At 34.9% G+C, this 19,122-nt stretch overlaps 1 protein-coding gene across 5 annotated transcripts in view; it reads left to right on the forward strand.

The window, feature by feature from the left end:
• The window catches only part of WDR72 (WD repeat domain 72), a 103,464-nt gene that overhangs the window by 45,387 nt on the left and 38,955 nt on the right, over nt 1-19,122 (forward strand). For all 5 annotated transcript variants that reach the window (XM_083870942.1, XM_083870944.1, XM_083870943.1 and 2 more), the window contains 4 exons: nt 5,186-6,003; nt 8,866-8,957; nt 10,351-10,433; nt 15,046-15,157. In XM_083870942.1, the coding sequence (XP_083727068.1) occupies nt 5,186-6,003; nt 8,866-8,957; nt 10,351-10,433; nt 15,046-15,157 (1,105 nt within the window). The remainder of the gene's footprint in view (nt 1-5,185; nt 6,004-8,865; nt 8,958-10,350; nt 10,434-15,045; nt 15,158-19,122) is intronic.

A 19,122-nucleotide genomic window follows, 5' to 3' on the forward strand; every position in this document is an offset into this window, starting at 1 on the left:
TGCAGGTACTTTCTCTTATGCTACTATTTTCATTTAAAAGGTTGAAGAGAAAAATATCTTTGCAAGAAAAGATGATTTTTGACATATTCAGTAGTTAAAAACAGATGTAAAATGCAAATGCAAATCCAACAAAAGCTAACACAGATACTCCTTCCTTCCCACCATCGAGGATAAAGTGTTATGTAGAATAAAATAGAGCTATCATTGGCAATACAATTTAATGTGTAAGACCCTTAGGTGTGGTGGCCATGCTTCAGTTAACAGTTCTTCAATCTCCACGAAGTGCAAATGTAACAGGAGGGTAGGAGTACCTAAATAGCTTTTCAAGCAGATGTTTGATGTACTTATTTTTTGTGAGCCCAGTGCCAGATTAGTGATGAGATGTGATTCTGAGAAGTTATGACCTCTGAACTTCTCTTGACAATCCAGTGACTGGTCTGATCAAGACACAGAAAATTCTTACCCATCAGTAAATTTTGTTTGACAAATTCTACTACTCTCCTCTTTCTTTTCTGTAACAGGTTCTCCACAATTTAGTTTTTTAAAAACGAAATGTTTACTGTTAATGATAGATTTGATGAAGACTGATTCAGGCATACTATAGTCTTTAAAGTTTCTGTTTTCTTTGTACTGTAATAAGAAGTTAGATTACAGTAAACACAGATGACAAAAACAATTTTAATTTCATTGAAATAAGCATATTGATATCGAATTATCAAGCATCATTGTGATATTTCAAAAATTGTGTCAGAAAAACTTCCTAGAGCCTATAAGATATGGTGGTTTTGATGATTCTAGATTGGGTTTTGTTTAAAAAATCTTGTTTGAAAATATATAATACAAGTGGATATTCACAGAATATCTTCATTGAGCAAACAGTAGGATGCTGGTATTTTAATGATTAAATTTGCATTAATTTATTAATAGTAAGTATAATTAAGAATGAAACAATTACTCTTTAAAAGTCCATCAGATAAGACTTACTCTTCTACTATGTATTTCAGTGGGCCTTTTGTACTGTATCTGTATTAATAGCCAATGGCCAAATTGCTGTCAAAATAGAAAAGCATATGCCTTCAAAAAAAAACCTCTCAATCCAATCAGAAATAGAAAATCCCTGACCCCAAGGAAAATAAAACAGTAGTGCACCTTCTATGAGTGAAAGAACCTTCCAGTCTCCTTGGCACCATTTCATTTAAGCTCTACACATTCCCCTTCCCAGTCTTCTCCTGCCTAATCTACCTAAGAATTCCCATTAAAGTTCTTCAATTTCTAATATTTTCTTGAGCCTTTGCAGGTTGCAAGCAATGGATAAAAGAGGGGATTGAACTTTTTCAGTGTTAATGAATCAAAGTATGTTCTTTCAAAGGGGAAAGCTCAAAGGAAAACAGAATTTTACCCCTTGAATATTACATAATTAAAAAAACTTATTTAGAATCAGCATATGAGATATCAACAGGATAGCTCCCACTTTGGCTTTGTACATCCTGATTTGTTCTGCAGGCACTGGGAACTTTGGGACCAATCTTCTACCATTTCTATCCTGTTATGTTTGGGATAAAGTGAGAATGCAATGGCAAAAGAAGGCCATAAGTCTGGAAGAAAAGTCACATTTAATACTTCAGGATTTGTTCGGCTCAGGGGTTGATACTACTTGTGCTGTGAGAACTGAACAACTGCTATTCAGTGGTATCAAAGCAACCTCTAAATGTATTTTGAGTCTTGTTTGCCTTCTAAAATTTCTACCTTGTGATTTTTTTTTTTTTGCCGCTTTATTTCCTTTATGTAAAATGAATGTCAAGATCATTCTTGTCAAATCTGTTTTTAGTACAAAACCCACAACAGAATACTTCTGGTAAAGAAAGCAGATACGCGGAGAAAGTACATACATATGAGGAGCTGAAAAAGTATGGGAATCCCTGCCAGCTAATGGAAGTGTGTATTTTAAGTGGAATACCTTTCCCATAACAAGTTGGATCCCAGTGGAAAAAGGCCTTTAGAGATGAGAAGGCAGCTAGGTAAAATAACAGTTGAATTGTACTTCCCATGAAATTTTTATGTGATATGTCTGTCTTAAATCTGTTAAAGATAATGGCATGTGTTGATGCATTTGGGGGCCACAATAAGCACAGCCCTGTGCTGCCCCCTTCCCATGGTCACAGGAAAATTTTTCCTTGGGTGCTAAGAATGAGTAAAGAATGAGTGCCCCCTTTGTAGACATGGAGGAACAGGGTTGTAACTTGGGCAACAGTGAAGAATTGCATACCAGAAAACTGGAACAGGCTTCTGAGACAGGTGAACAATGCCCCAAGCCAGTGATTGTTCAAGGGGCATTTGGAGAGTTCAGTTGGATTAAATGATCCTTGTAGGTCTCTTCCAGCTGAAATAGTCTATTCTAGCTTTTCTCTGATCCTGGCTCAAACACCTTCAGCGACAGACTGGAAAGTTGTTAGGGGGATATGGCCATGCATGGAAAACTGCTTGGCATCTCAAAGCCTCCCTGAATCTTGCTCTTTCCTGGATGTAGAAAGCTTGTTCTGCTGTGGGTCAGTGACGGACAGGAGGTTCACAAGTCTCAGAATATAATTTTTGTCTGTAGTCAGACCTTCTGCTTCTTTAAAGTTCATAGTAAGCTGTCCTTGTCAAAAATATACTTTAAAATTAGAAATGGTTAAACTAGAAAAGGAAAGGTAAAATATATAATGTAAATATCTATTGATCTGTTCTTCAATATTCAACAAATGCAGTTTCCAGCTCTCTAGTTTGTAGTTAGTTTTATGGGTGTCTTTCCATTCTCTGTAATCCTCTATTACAGTGAATAACTTGCCCATATGTTCTTAATAGCATTTTATCTGAGCTTTGGATGCCCACCCTCTTTCATTGGAGTGAAATGCCTGTGGCAGAGGGCTAAGATAACTTGGCAGACAGTTTTAGCATCAATGTCCATAAGCTCTCATATTGCCAATAAACCATGAGTGTTTATTGTGACTTCACGTGTAGTAGCATCACCAGATGTCTCAATGGATTGACATTGTCACTATGTTTTCCTTTGTTTGGATGGTGATTTCACTAAAGGTTTCTAAATGTTAATCAAGCAAATAACAAGTGTATAGAAAGAGAAAATGGTAGGCTAAGTAATAAGCTTCAATTAATGTCAAAGCTAGCCTGTGAATTCCAGTGTTTGCATTCCACGGGGGTTCTCTCTATCTATTAGGAAACAGCATAATTAAAGATTAAAATAATCCTAGTGCTTAACTACGATGTATTATTTTTTTAAAGGAAAAGGATAAAAAACCTGAACAAGCAGTTATAATCTCTTACTTACGACTCCCTATGGAGATCTTTAAATGAGATTATGTATTTAGAGTATATCCTCATCTGGTTGACAGCATCATTCCCAAAATAACAAAAATTATATTACTGCCCAAGACTAAATAGTCAAATGACATGGAGTTTATGCAGTCAATTCTTTCCTTGTGTTATTTTTACTATAGTATTAACAGTTTAAAATAGCTAATCCTATAAAATCATAGTTTGTAATGTAAAAGGACTTAGGTAAGGTGGTTATGAGAAAGATGAGGTAAACGATGTTCCATTCCAGCAAGACCTGGTTGCTGCCCTGTTTTACTAACATTTGATAGTTTGAAATTTAACTATTTTCAAGAGAAAGTTCTTTGCATTAGTGGAATGTTTCAAATTATCAACAGAAAAATAAAACTAAGTGATCTGGAAAATTCTTTATCACTTGTGATATGGAAGCTGGCACGATTGTTTGCAAAATTTTTAGTGAGATGAATGCTGCTGCTTCCTAATGTGTCTTTCTGCTTGTAAAGGTGAAATAGGCTGAGCATGGTGCTGAGAGCATAACCTTGTGCAGGACAATAAAAGCATGTCAGTCACAAATGCTTAAAGAAAAGGGCAGAAGTGTTAGCAAGGAGTTTATATTCCCTCACTTCTGGTGTTTCCCTGAAGGTAAAAGATACTTCTTTAGTAGATGCAGCAGGATTATGATATAAGATGTTGTGTTAGTGTGTTAACTCATCAGCTTGTTTTCAAAGTGCCTGGAGCCATCCCTTCCATGGGAGTTTGTCACTGCATAGTGTTCACCCTATGCTAAGGGCACTGGTAAAAGAAAAGATGTAAAATTTTCTTCTTAATGACAATTCAGCATTTGAATAATGAAACTGCAGGGCTAAAATGGAGTAATTTTTTTTGGTGAATATTTCCATATGGTCAGTGGACAGGTCATTATCATTAAGTTACTTCTACAGTTTAACATATGAATCTAAAATTGACAGCAGCTGTAGCTCTTCTCAAATCTTCTGGTTTTAAAAACTATGTTCTTTGGTCATTTATTAACAATAGTAAGCAACCATGTGTGTTTATTGTGTTAGTATGTAGAATTGAAATTATGCTTTACAAATTGCCATTACTGTGAGTGGGCTTTAAAGTTGGGGGGAAAGTATGGAGAATTCTAGAAAGATGCAGGTAGGAAATAGGGTGGCACAAGATAAAGTCAGATGTTCACAAACATTTTAGTAGACTTTTTTCTCTTAATTTTTTTCAGGTAAGATAATTGTGTGTGTGGAGATTTTTTAAACTAAGTTCCTTATTGTTCTTGCTATGTGACTTAGCTCAGAAGGAGGTAACTTTTAGATAGCTTTACATGTTTTGAAATAGCAAAAGGCATAGTCTTTATCCCACACAAGTGCCATATATGTATATATATACACCATATAGCGAATTGCAAAAAAGGCATATAGACACTCAGGGTTTGCAAGAATTTTGCAGCATTGTAGGGCTTCCTTCTCTAGCTTTATTTTGAAAAAACAAAGGTTTTATGCTGTAAAATTTTCCAACAATCCTTTTAGTTTGAAATGAGACTTTAGCCGAAGAAATACCAGCCTAGGGTTTTTGCAAAGATACGTGCAATCTGCAATATGACTGTGTAATTGAAGACATTAAGGAGCCTGTTTTATAGTATTTACACATGAATGTCTCTGTGTATCTTAAGCTATTTGGAAGAAAATCTTTTTTGCTTAATCAAAATGAAATAAATATAATTAAACTGAACTTGATGGAGTTAATAGATTTTATGTATCCCATAGGCAGTTCTATGTTGATACCTTGAAAATTACCAAGTACTGTTGGATTTTTGTTTGGATATTTAATATTTTTCTTTCAGTTGACTGATACCAGCTGCATCCAACAGCCCTTTACTATTTTACCAGCCAAGACAAAATGGAACAATGCAAACTTTCATATTCTCTTCTTTGACCTGGAAAAGCTTGAGGAACTTCTCTCATCTCAACTCAATGGATTAAAGTCATCAAAATCATTCCACAAACAATACACTCTAGAAAGAGCTAAAAGTACTACTGAGAAAAGGGCAATGACATTAAAAAGAAATAAAACTGCCACCTTCATACCTCAAGCAGATGGGCAGGCAGAGGCTGTTTGTTCAGACCTAGTTCACAGGGATAATAATGCAGCTAGGCCTGTGGAAGAAAGTGGTGGCACAAAAAGACGGAAGAAAACGAAGAGTTCAAGAAAGATCAGAATGCAGCCATCAGGAAACATCGATGTGAACATCGCCACTGATACAGCTAAACTGCTTTTGTCATGTCTCTTGCCATGGGGTGTAGATAAAGAAATAGACAATCTCTGTGCAAGACACTTGGATATTTTGAGACTTCGGTGTCCTGTTTCTTTTGGACTTGTCTCAGATGAAAGGCACCTCTCACTGATGTTGCCAGGATGGAAATGTACTGATTGTGGTGTGCTAGGAGAACACGAAGTTTTCAATTTGTTTTCAAAAAGAGTCCTTGATTTATCAAACAAATACCTTGCTGCAACTGAAGGACAATCTGGGAAGAAGGATGGACCTGAGAATGATGATTATGGAACAAGGGACTTGGAAACATTATTTTACATATTGAGCAGAATAGCTTTAATCAACAGGATAATTAACACACCTTCAGCAGTTACAGATGAAATCGAAAGGTAAGAACTTCATTATGAGTGGATTATATTTTGTAACGTCTCTACATCCAAACCCAATTCCTCCTGGTCACACTAATGCACTTGGTTATATTTTCTGTCCCAAAAACACATGAAAATGAAGCATGCCTTAAAATAAAACACCAAGCCAATACCTTGATTTCAAAGAACAAGTCACAGCAGAGTAATCTCTAAACATAAATTATTAAATCAGTACTATTCCTGCCCCAAATCTTTCTTCTGAAGAGCTTATTAGGTAACACACAGCCAGTCACATACTTTTTGGGAAGAGGATCTTCAACAAGTACATCTCCATACTTTTAGCTTCTGTGCTCCTTCTTTTGATCCTGAGATTAGCTCAGTTGGTCAGAGCACAGTGCTGATATTACTGAGGTTGTGGGTTCAATCCATGTATGGGCCATTTGCTTAAGAGTTGGGTTTGATGGTCCTTGTAGGTCCCTTCCACCTAAGAATATTCTGAGTCTTGTGTTCCTTTTTAGTGGTTAAAAAATAAACAATGAAACAAACTTTTCTTAAATATGTACTTCTTTAATGGAGCTTATGTTCTTTCTCTAGAGCTTTTTGATGTTCTTTGAAGAAAAGGAGATCAGGATATAATTAAGAGTCTTTACGTTTTTCTGTTTAGCTGTTGAGAACTGATGCAATTTTTTCATAAGAGCAAGAACTTGAATTATCCAGCTTCATACGCAGTTTTTCCAGAGATCACTCTCTTCCTTGCAGTTCAAAGCAGAATAATGAGGTCTCTTTAGGCACATAGTGAGATGTGCATTAAGCACATTTGTGCTGTTTAAACTTCCACTCCCTATAAGCAATATACTTCTTTTGCCATAGAACCCTTGACTTCACAGATAAATAAAACATAAGAGACAAGAATAGTCTGCCCTAGTTATACTATCTGAAGTACAATGGCCCCAGTAATGATGGCAGATACTGAGGATGAATGCCTCATCAGCCCTTATGTTGTGAGGACCGTCCCAAATGGCATTTATGTTACTCAAAGCAAATTTATTGACTAAATGCTTTTTCAGCTTTAAAGGAAAAATAACATGCTCAATGTTATTTGAACAAGCCAAATAGAGCATGCTAATCAGGCAATGGATATTGTCCACAGATTTTTTGTTGTTCAGCAAACATAGTGTTGGTCTGTATTTAGTTTTTTAGGGACAATTAACTTCAGTGTCGGTGATGCTATGGCCCCAGGGCAAGAAGGGGGGACAGAAAGTATTGATCTTGCAGCAAATATCTATGTCTCCCACAAAGCTCTGGGCACTCAGCATCTCTCAAGACATGTGCACCATCCCACAGGACAAATGCACATTTCTCAGTTACTTTTGCTGCTCATTGTGTTGACTATTGGTCCATATTCGTTACAAGCTCTTATATGAATGACTGACTTGTTTCAGGATTACAGCTTGAACATGAATTCCTTTCCATGTGAAAAAGTACTTTATGCTTTCCTTGTGTAGCATCCTTTAGGAAAGACATTGTGTAATTGAAATTAATTAGCATACCAGAATCAAACATCTTTCCTAGGCATGTACATCCTGGTTTTAGAACATATGTCCTGTAAAATTTTAAGTATTGAAGCTGCTGCAAGGAAAAAAATGGAGGTTTTTGTTTGTTTGTGGGGGTGTGTGTTTTTTAGTTTGTTTTTAAAAACAATGCTATATAATTTTAAGTTTTCTTTAGGATACATAAAGATACATAAACCCTACTATCTTTAGCAAATGTTATTTTGGCAAGTTTTCCTTCAAAAAGTACAGTATGCAGCCAAACCTCTTTGGATATTTGCTTTATCCAAAACTGCAGTATGCTCAAGGGAAAAGAAACCTACATATTGAATTCTAATTCGCCACAGTATTTGCAGAAGTAGTTAGTAGGACAGCTCTCACAGCCTGCAAGGGTCCTGGTGTTTGTCTAGCTGTTGGTTTTTTCCAACTTGACACAGCCTGTGAAAATAAAGGAAGCTGCAGCAAAATGTGTCAGATCATAAAAGTGGGACAGAAACTGGAAGAAGCTGGGAAGAAAAGACTTTCAAAAAATTTTTCTCCTGCTTTTTGACATTTGTGTCTCTCCAGCTGCAAGCTTTCAGAATTGTTTGGTATTGTAAAGTCTTTTGAAATATTATGACTCAGTCTTCATTGTAGTGGATTTGAAAGGCAAATATATTATTTTTAAAATGACACATAAATGTAGTTTTTGCAGGTCACTTTAGTGATTTATTTAAAAGAAATACTTTTAAATTGTGCAAGGGTTTGGAGTGGTTTTTTCACTTTCTCCATATCCTTTGTTTTCAAGGGTTAGGTTGCTGAGTTAGTGACTCAGAAAAAGCAAGAATATGTACACACTAGTCTCCTAAATAGTAGCCATCCACTGAAATCCCAAGTATTGTAATGATACTCTAAATTATTTACCACTGTGGAATAAAAAAGGAAACCTATAAAAAAGGCTTTTAGTTTCCCTTGAACTTTTGTCCTGTGTATTAGAAAAAAACCCAGACAAATTCTTTTGTAAAAATGGCATTTTAATTCAGTTTTTTACATATGATTTTGTTTCTTTATTGCAAAATAGAGCTTCACATTTGGCTCAAAGCTTATTAAGCTTAAGTTTCTGCATTTGGACGGTACTTTTCAGTGTTTTATACTTGTGAATGTTTCAATATCAAGTTGTAGACAAAAAAATGTAAGTGACTTTTGAAGAGAAACTTAATTGAGGTTGATAGTAATGGATATCAGAGTACCTACTGTAAAAAAAAAAAAACAAACCAAAAAAAAAACCCTCCCCTAATACATAACATTTCTCATGTATGTTTAGCTTTCGTTTAATAGTTTCATATTCTTTTAGTCCACAGAAACCAGAATCTGTACATGACAAATGGCGAAATGTAGAAGCAGTAGCACTTTCATGCCCCAGTTTTTATGGAGATTTACCAAGCAGTAAGTATGTGAATTGGCAGTATTAACTTTTAAGTGTTCTGGTTTTGCATGCTTTTTGCTGCTAAAATATAGAATTTAATTTCATTAATGAGAAAAAATATTGCTCTTTATGCTCTCCAATCTGCAAACAGAGAAACTGAATTACACTGTTTCTTCTGCAAATATCACAAAAAATGCGTAAACAAAGTGTTAACTGGAATCAATGATATTTTTCCTGTGATGACAAGACATTTAGCTGAGTTTCTAAAGACACTTTCCAGCAATGAGAAAACCAGAAATGTAATAAGACAAACACTGCCCTCGCTCCCTTCCCCCATCTCCCTCATCACCATTACGTGCCCACCCAATAATATATACACCCCTCCAAGCAAACTGTTGCCTTAGTAATGCAAGAGCCATCCTGAGTGTTCAATAATGCCTTTAGAGTTCTGGCTCAGGGCAGAATAAAGTAATCTGTTCCTGTTAATGTCCCACAGGCCATCGCTCGTCAATCTTGGCTTTCCAAGCCAGCCTTGGTTTGTTTACAGCATGTAACTAACCAAAGAACATTTAAATAAAAACCTAAACAGAATATGGACATTTGTCAGTACACGTTACTTGACAAATAGAGTCAGAATAAGCCATGTCCAGACTGAAAACACAAATTCTTTTACATCAAATCTTGGCGCTGTGCAGGTAAACCTTAATATCCCCATCAAACATTAGTTACCTTTCCTTCTCTGAATCTAATATGCACCACAACTGTAGAACTTGCAATGACAGCAGAAACGTCCATTGGAAAAAAGAGATGGAACGTAAAATCACGTAACAATAGAAAGTAAGTGAGGGAAAGGCATGGAAATGGTGATTAAAATGTTCAGGAATATAAAAATAGATTTACTGAGTGACCTAAAAATTCTAAGGTAATCTAATCATATGTTGTATCTCCTGGTTCATACAGTTGTTCACATTTACAAATTAAAATCTGAGACTTGCAGATTTTGGAGATTCTAGGAACAATCTGTTCTTTAGTATCAAGGACACACTGGATAGCAGAACAGGGAATGCCCAGTAAAGTAATCCAAACCAGAAAGTATTCTTAATATATTTAGAAAATTGTGGTGAAAGAGTACTCCATGGGATATCAGTTCTGTTAAAAAAAAAAACCAAACCCAGAAAAAACTGAAAAACCCAACACTAATTTAATTTAGGATGAGAATAAATGTTCAAGTAGTAGATTGTCTGAACATTTTGTGCATACTGTATTAGATTAGAGCATGTTCTAAGAAATTACATTTTTTCAGATCTTTTCAGGTATGGTGCTGAAATGAAAATTTTAAAATGTTAAAATATTTTTCTGTTTGTGTGCTTCCTTATATATTGTCAGTTCATAAACTGTCTATGTGTTTTCCAGATAAGAGTAGATATCATTCCCCAGACTTCGGGAGCATTTCGTTGCTGAAACTCATTTGTTGTTGGAATGACCAATCTGTAAAGGTAGGAAATGGCCTGTGTCAGTTGTAGCAATGTAATCCTTAAGTACCATTTGCTGTAATATAGTATTTGGAATCAGTAATGTGACCCAATAGTTACAATTTATGGGGAAACTATGACATAAGTCATGCCATTCAGGTCTGTAGAAAGCAGATTAGTATTACAGTATGAAGTATGCCACTCATGAAACTGTTTAGCCTTAAAGTGAATGTTTAGATGTGACAAAGTAGCTCTCCTACTAATCTTTCATCTAAGTGCTCTTGTTGATAGCATTTATTTAAGAAGTGAGTTATTTCTTCTCTAACAACCACATGAAACTTATATCAAAAATGTCATATTTGGTTCCAGGAAAATAAAAGGCCAAAATAAGGGCAGTGTCCTATATTAATGTATTATTATAGAAGAAACTCAAAATGCCTTAGTGATGGTCAAAAATCCTGAGTCTTTAATTATTACAACAGTCTTCAAGGACACCTTGCAAGTCATGTAGTTATGGATTCTTCTGGTCAGATGATACTCATCCCTATTATTAGTGAAGAATATGAAGTCTTTAGCGATAACTTTTTGAGTATTGATAGGCAGCAGTGAAACAATCTAAGCAGTGAAATATAGAGACCATTTTTCATTTTGGAAATATGCATTTAAAGAAAGTTGTGTAGTTCTTTGAGTGAGTTAATATTCAGGGATACAAAACTCAAGATGTTACACTCTGACCACAATTGATTTTATTCCAGAAAGGGGAAATACCTGTTACAAATCTGGTTTATGATATTACTTTTGAAATTGAATGCAACTCTCTGCTACTTCAAATGCAAAGAATATTTTGCAGAGCTGAGTTTTGTAAGGGTGCTGCAGTGATAGTCCCCTGTTCTGTTAGACAAAAATAGTTTCTGCAAATATTCGCATTCAATTGATTCCAGCATTTTGTCTTGAGCTTATCAGTTGTTTATTATATTCCTGGTATCTTCACATCTTCCATATTATTTCTGAATTCTTTTTCTCTCCCCTTTCTCTTACAGTAAGTGTTTTTTCCCTTTCTTTTGAAACTTCAAAAACTGCAGTTGTCATGTGGAATGTATATAATCTCTTGCTGACCTGGTCAGCCGCTGAAACTCTTCAGAGAATAGTTCATATATTTATGGAAGTTGTGTTTGTAGCATAACTGATTATGTGAGATCTAGATATTTATATTTTTGAATGTATTTAGCAACTGATCAGTGTTTACAATGATATTGGTCTCATCTAGCATCGGAGGTTAGTGTGCTGGAAGATAAGGTATGGAATAAGCTGCCTCAGACTACTTCACTTTTAAGACACTGAAATTGTCAAGTACTGCAAATATTGTGCTCTCAATGCTTCTCAAATGTTAGCATTGTTCAGGTACAGCATTGTAGCTCCACTAAGCTTTGTTAACCCACTCAGCAGAACACATTTTGGATTGCTTGCCACCAAAGTGCCATAAAACTTAAGATTCAAAAAAAATGTGTTGGCAGTAGGTGTGATATTTAGTGACCAGTAGTTTATACGAAACTAGTTTTTGTTGACAGTAAGATGGTTGAGTTAAAACTTTATTTATGCAATCACAGTTTAATGGCCAATTTATTAATCCTGAACAGCCTGATTAAGCACTCAAGTACATTTACCAAAAACATCACTATTTAGGCTGTTATAAAAAACTTTTTATATTGTGATCTTCCATGAAGAATACTGACACTCAGACATGACCCAAAGGAGTTACCAATTATTGGTTCCTCATCTCCTTACAGCACTGTAACAGATTCTGTGCAAACAAAGAAACCGAAAGAGCCTGATGAAAAAACCTCCTGCAAATGAGTCTACTGACTTGAAGGTTGTAGGGAGGTCATCTTCTGAATCAAATTTTTTAAATGTGTATGTTTTTAAATTATTTTTTAGTGTTTTCTTTCCCCCAGATGATTTGAAAGGAAAGGTTGTCTTCATCTGTTTAGCTGTTCTTTCAGATAAAATATCCATTTTTAACAGCTGTTCCTTGCCCCACTCCCATCCCACCCAGAAATGACTTGTGTGTTTGTCTTTACAGATAGATATGTGAAGAATAATACACAGTTCAGTAGAAGTATCTAGACAACTGTCCTGATAATTACTGTGCAGAATTAGAGCAAAGCAGACTGGATCATTCAAGTTGATGTTTTGGTGTGTATTTTTTGCCCTGTGATGTGACACTGTTATGAAGGCACCTGAGAGACAGTCTCTGCAAGGCTCAGACCTGTAGAGGTTGTGGCCTGAGCAATAACCAGGAGTGATATCTATTGACTCTTCTCCTTAAACCCACTCATTAGAAAGAGAATAGTAAGCCTTGGAAGTAATTGATAAAGTGTGGAGAGGAAAGCCAGGATAACTTGGTATAGACGTAACAGTACAACTTACCTCAACTTTTGTTCACTTGTCTTTTTGAATTTATCTGTATTATTGCTGCTAGTCAAACAATTACCTTTCACTTTTAATATCAGTATTTATATCAGTATCATAGGTTGACATATGCTATTTATACTTCCTCAGTCAAAGAAGCAGCATAATTTTTCACATTTAATAATCTCAACTAAAAACCACATTGTATTTTCAACAGCAATTACAATTACAGAGGAAAAAAAATGAAACCATATGTAGCCAATAAGATAGGTAATTTATATCCAGAAGGAAACTAAAGATAAAGTGGAAATGATCAGAGAAAATGAAAGGTGCTCATGTAGATTTGTTATGTGTTAGAAACAGGAAAAACTACTGGAGATTGTTAGAACTGGTGATAAGGACAGATGAGAGATAAATTTTGGGGTAAGATTCCATGAGAAAACAAAACTCAATGTGAAACCACAGCAAGCACTGTGGAAATGTAGATACAACAGACACAGTCAAGTAACATGCAGAGACATCTACAGGTGCCTCTACAGTATTATTATCTTGTGCATTTGTTACAGTTTATTGCTTTAAGATGTTAGAGGAAGCTATTAAAAATGCTGCCTGGCACGCACAGCAGTGATACAAGTAAAGAGCATCTGATCCAGATTAGTGGAAGGTTCTTAGCAGATTTCTTTTGTGTACCTCTGTAAGAATTGTTTTGTCAAGTATTTCCCCAGGACAATGAAAACATGTCCGTGTTTTCTTCTCTTTCTTAATTATTGTCCATACATTGTAAGAGTCTGCTGCAAAGTCAGGATCTGTAATCCCCAAAGCTCAGGGCTGTATAGATGTGAGGAACTGGAAACTGCCTTTGGTGTCCCCTGTAAAATAAAGTTCCATTATAACAAGATGAAGGTTTGTGCTATGTTGAATCACATAGGGTTGGGTTCACTTGCAGTGAACTTTTACATTGTGGACCTGACTGTGGTATATTTGTCCACAATAAAGGATTTTGTCACAAAGGACACCCGCAGTCTTTGTTCCACTTAATGATTTGAACTTACAAGGGCAGTTTGAGATATTTTTGAGGACAGGTAGTTGATTAATGAGTTGAAATGGTCTCTCTTCTGGGCAGTTTGAAGGCTCCTACATATCAACTTCAATTCATATGAAACTTAGATAATTTTAATAGGTTTTTAAAAGATATAAATAGCATATAAGCTTAAAATGTTTATAATAAAATACATTAAACTTAAAGTTTTTGTATTCAATTTAAACTGTTTTTCAGGAAATTTCTTGTACTTGAAAATGAATACCTTCCCAAATGGGAAAAATTGTATTCTTTTTCTGAAGGAAATACCAAATGCAGAGAAGGATTTCACTGTGCTGAAATTTAGACTAAGAATTACAAAGGTTTGGGGTTTTTGTCTAAGGTCTTAATGTATTTTATAAGTGTCTTTGTATCTTTAAAATGTCCATAGTTCTTATGTCGTTTTTTTGCTAAAGGGAAGGAAAGTGTTAACTCTGTCAGACAGCCTCCTCACTAATGCATTGTCCTAATGCCCACATGAGGTGCATCAGCTACTGCAAGTGCCATTTAGGCTGCTTACAACTCCAGAAGATGTTCCTTTTGCATAAGAGGAGTTTGAGGAATGGTATTTCTCTCTGTGCTAGACAAAAAATATGGGGGTGTTATGTTTGAGCTAGAGGAATAGACCATCACCACTAGTAACAAAACATAAATTAATTTCATCAGAAAGATTACATGCCAGAAATTCTAAAAAAGTCAAAACCAAGTCACCTCAAGACAACAGGGTCATTGTTCAGTCTATCAAGCACTTTTGCACACATCAAGAAAAACTGAAGATACTTATTAGGTGTTATTACCTTGTCCTTTACTAGCATATTTTGTTAGTAACTTTTTATCTTTGAAATAAAGGAGGCAGTAGGTGACTGATTCTCGATTTGACATTAGAGAAAATGAATGTTTATTGGGAAGCAGTCCTGACTGACAACTTACACTATTTTATTGCTATCTAGTTAACCTTTTTTTTCCTCAGTGTGTATGTAGAGACACATGATTATCACTGTCTGAAAGACTTATTAATAAGTGTCGACTTTCTAATGACATTCACCAGGACAATTTCCAGATTTTGTGCTAGTTGGTTTAAATTGTCAAATACTTAGATAAATAATTGAGGTACTGATATCCTCCAATAATAATTTGCATTTCTGACAGATTATTGAGGCAATGCAAGCAGTGCTGCTGGCTGAAGTTCAAAGGACTGTTAATCCCTTGAGAAAGATGGCAAGTTGCAGAGAGCCATTGGCCATAGTAGAGAATGGAAATGGTAAGTTTTGGACATTGCCAAAGACTGAGGAGAGGGATTTGCAATACATTAAAAATAATAGAGTGGCTTGGGTTGGAAAGGACCTTAGAAATCATCTAGTTCAACCACCTGCCATGGACAGGAGCACCTTCCACTTGACCTGGATGCTTAAGGCTTTGTCCAGCCTGACCTTGAGCACTCCTAGGGATGGGCCATCCACAATTTAGGCAACCTGCTCCAGTGCCTCACCATCCTTACAGTAAAGAAATTCTTCCTTATATTTAAGCTAAATCTGTCTTCTTTCAGTTTAAATACATTACCCCTTGTTCTATCACTACATGACCTTGTAAAATGTCCCTCTCAGAAGATTTTCTTTGTCTTATAAGTGGAAAATTTGTTGGTGTGTTAAAGAACTTCCTCTAGTAATCAGAACAAGCTGGGAGTATGAGTTCAAAATACTTTATTTCTCTGTGAGGCAGGGCAAATGGCCTATTTCAACCTTAGCAGGCTAGGAGTTTTCTCATATGATTGTCAAAGAGTTAAAGGACTTTCACACTCTCTTGTGACCTCTGAATACTAAAGAAGAAAAGGTAAAGTTTCTTTGATTGTATAATATGTCTTGTATTTGCAAATAAAAGGAGCACTGTCTTTGAAATAGAATCAATAAATCATATTGGAAAGAAGTTTTACAAATTTATCCTTCCAGTGACATCAGACCTTACACAGCACTAAAAATTAATTGCTTAAATTTTATAACTTCATAATGTAATACAGAATATTTTATTTTTCTTTTAGAAATAACCTCCCTGCAAGGAGATATCAAATGCATTTTACAATTAGATCATTTAATTTTACAAGAAGCTTACTCTTTGCAACTTTACAATGGTGCTAATGTTTATGGTAAAAAAGATTGAACCTGAATTTATGTTATGAAGTTATACTTTTTTTTTTAGGCCATTAGCTGAGTCTTAAAATTAAGTGACCTAAATTTTAGGTCCAATCTTATTAGTGAGCCTTCACTGGGGAAACTAATTTATTATCTCATTGAGTGTGTGTGTGTCTGTCATGAAAATTTGTTACCAATATCCTTGTTCCAGCATACTAAAAATGATCAGTGATACTTGTCCAGGCCACAATACAAAGAGGTGTCTCTATAATGTTGAAATGCAAAACACTTTAAATGATTGTCATATATGAGTTTTTATGTTCCTTATATTAAAGATTGTTTTGAGTCATTTTGTTTATGTGGTTTGGCTCAAGGTGCATTTTAACTAAAGAGCAGCCCCAGCTGTCAATTTCATGTATGGACCTAATTTCCAATTTCCTGAATTTTCAGCATGTATTTCCATGAAGTATTTTGACAAAAAAATTTACAGCTAAAATGGAACTAACTGAAAGTTGCAAATGCAGATGTCTCCAAACTCCAAATGTGTTTAGATCTTTGGGTTCATTTCAAAATGTTCTATGCTAGATGAAAAAAATATTTCTGTTACATAAAAAGTGCTGGTATGATTCTAGTAGTCAATTGATGTTTAATTCTAATTAAGTCTTAAACAAGTTGTGAATTCAGGAATAGTTACTTCTGCTCTCTGAAAGGGGGTTTGTTTGTATATCTAGTAACTGTTAAGAACTGTTGGTTTTATTATCATTTTATTCTTAACCTAATTATTTGATGGTTGTTCAAAAAACAACTAGAAAACTGCTTTGCTAGGAGAACAATATGCATTTCTACTGGCTATGAATTTTTCATACTCTCTGATCTCAACTATATAAATACCTGCCATAAAGAAGAGTGGATTTTTTTTTTTTACATATTCAGAATTTAATGCCTCTGAAAGAGGCAGAAAACATACAGAATGATTGGAAAAGAGATTTTTCACTGCATTTTATATTATATTAGATTTCTTTTTTTTATTTCCAGTCATGTTTGTTGCATTATTTATCACAGTATGTAAATAGCAGAAGTATTCTTGTTTTGACTTGTATGGTTTTTCATATATGTTGTAAAACTTGATGAATTCATAGAGAATTGAACAAATGTTTTTGTGATTTCTAATATATGAAAGAGTATAACGATGTGTCTTATAACGGTATGCAGAAATTATTAAAAACTCATGCAGAAGTAAGTCCACAATCAGTGTAATTATTAAGACAAGTAATTATTTGGATTTAGTAATTTACATGATAGGTATGTCATATATTATTACATAATCTGTATTTATGGCAGTAGTTGGCATCTTGTGCAATATCAAGGTAAAGGTCAAATATTGTTTCAAGTTTTTAAGTTATAGTTCAAGACTGGCTTTGTGCCCTCTGATCCAAAGTAAAAGAATCTGAATCTTGGTTGCCATCATCATTGCACTGAGTTGTGTTTTTCCTTAACTAGAATTAGTAGCTTAGCTCTAGCGATGTTTAACTCAACAAATTTCCACTGAAGTGAATAGAAGTTTTTTTTAAAAGGACAAACCTTCAGAATTTGCCATTCCGTTTTGACCTTTAAATTTTATAGTATATTATATAATTGGTTTTGTGGGTGGGGTTTATTTGTTGTTTGTTTGTTTTCTCAGAAAGGTTCTTAATCCTTTGAAGCTTCTGCATCCTTACTTCATGGTTAAGGGTGATCAGGTGAAGACAACAGTTTCACTTGATGAATAATTTAAATGCCATATTTTTCTGTGGTTCCATACAGGCAGAATTTCTTATTTGAATAAAAAGCCCCAAACAACAAAAAGAAAAAACCCTAGTTACCAAACTCATATTTTTCTAGAAACCAAGATAAGGAATTTTAGAAAACCCCAAACTGTGCATGTAAAGTATGCCAGAGAAAGGGTTAACTCTGTTCTGTCCTAGTACATTCTTCCATTGTTGCTAAAAGGAAATATAAATGCAAACAGCTGCAATTTCTTTATGTTAATATCAGAGATAATAATTTTGGACCTGTTCCAAACATATTGATAGCAATCTTACTATTGATTTCTGCAGGATTTTCTTCAGTTCTTCAAAGCAGCTTCGGTTTTCCCTAATTTTTTTGACATTCATCATAATTCTGAAAAAGTATATTGGACTTTATTCCTTCTTGCCTTTTTCTACACACCAATAATCTCAGGTTAATAGTACCATTTAACAGGTTGTCAGTGTGGTCTTGTTTTCCACTCATATGAGTCAGAGGCAGTGATTTTCAGGTCTTTAAAATTTATTTATCCACTTTTATATCCACTTAACATAAAGCTAAGAGGAAGTATGGTGAAATTCATTTTTCATTTGTAGTGTTTGATCTTATGACATACATCCTTAATCCATATCCAGTCACGTGCAGAACTTCTTTGATCAGAGGAAGTGTAGGGATAATACCACTGTTGTCATTCCCTAGCCTGCTGATTGGACACAAAGAAATTGGATATTCCCTCCTGGAGTAGATCTGAACCTGTATCTTTCTTAGTGGTAACTCATTGGTTATCCTCAGGCATTCAGCAGTGAGCCATCTACAGAAATTCTTTCCTTTTTCATGGAAATATCTAAATATTTGCTCGGTTAAGAGCTAGAAATGAGATTCACCTCCGGGTGCATTTTGTGTGCAGGACTGCAATCTTCCAATAGCTACTGCACTGAAGCAGTTTCTATGTGCTATCCTTTGATGACTGTTTCTTCTAATGCATAGGGAGCTAAAAATTACTTATGTGAAACAGCATTACAGCATTCCAGTTCTGGAATTACATGCCTCAGTTTTTTGTAAAATGTGTGAGCAACTGGGTTTATTTACCTTTTAAAAATATCATGAGGATAAATGTGTTTAAGAACCTAATACTCAGATAATAAGTTGAGGAAATGATGCATGTGATATTCCAGGAATGCCAAAAACTGGAAAAGTGGAGACCAAAGTGCAGGCTTTATTCATAAATACAGCATAATATTTTAACTGCCTCCTCTATTTGTGAAAAAAAAATGAAATGTGAAAAATCACAAGACTAAGGCTAGTTTGCCATAAA

This window comes from Zosterops lateralis (genome assembly GCF_965231275.1).
Source record: "Zosterops lateralis genome assembly, chromosome: 13".
Classification (NCBI taxonomy): Eukaryota; Metazoa; Chordata; class Aves; order Passeriformes; family Zosteropidae; genus Zosterops; species Zosterops lateralis.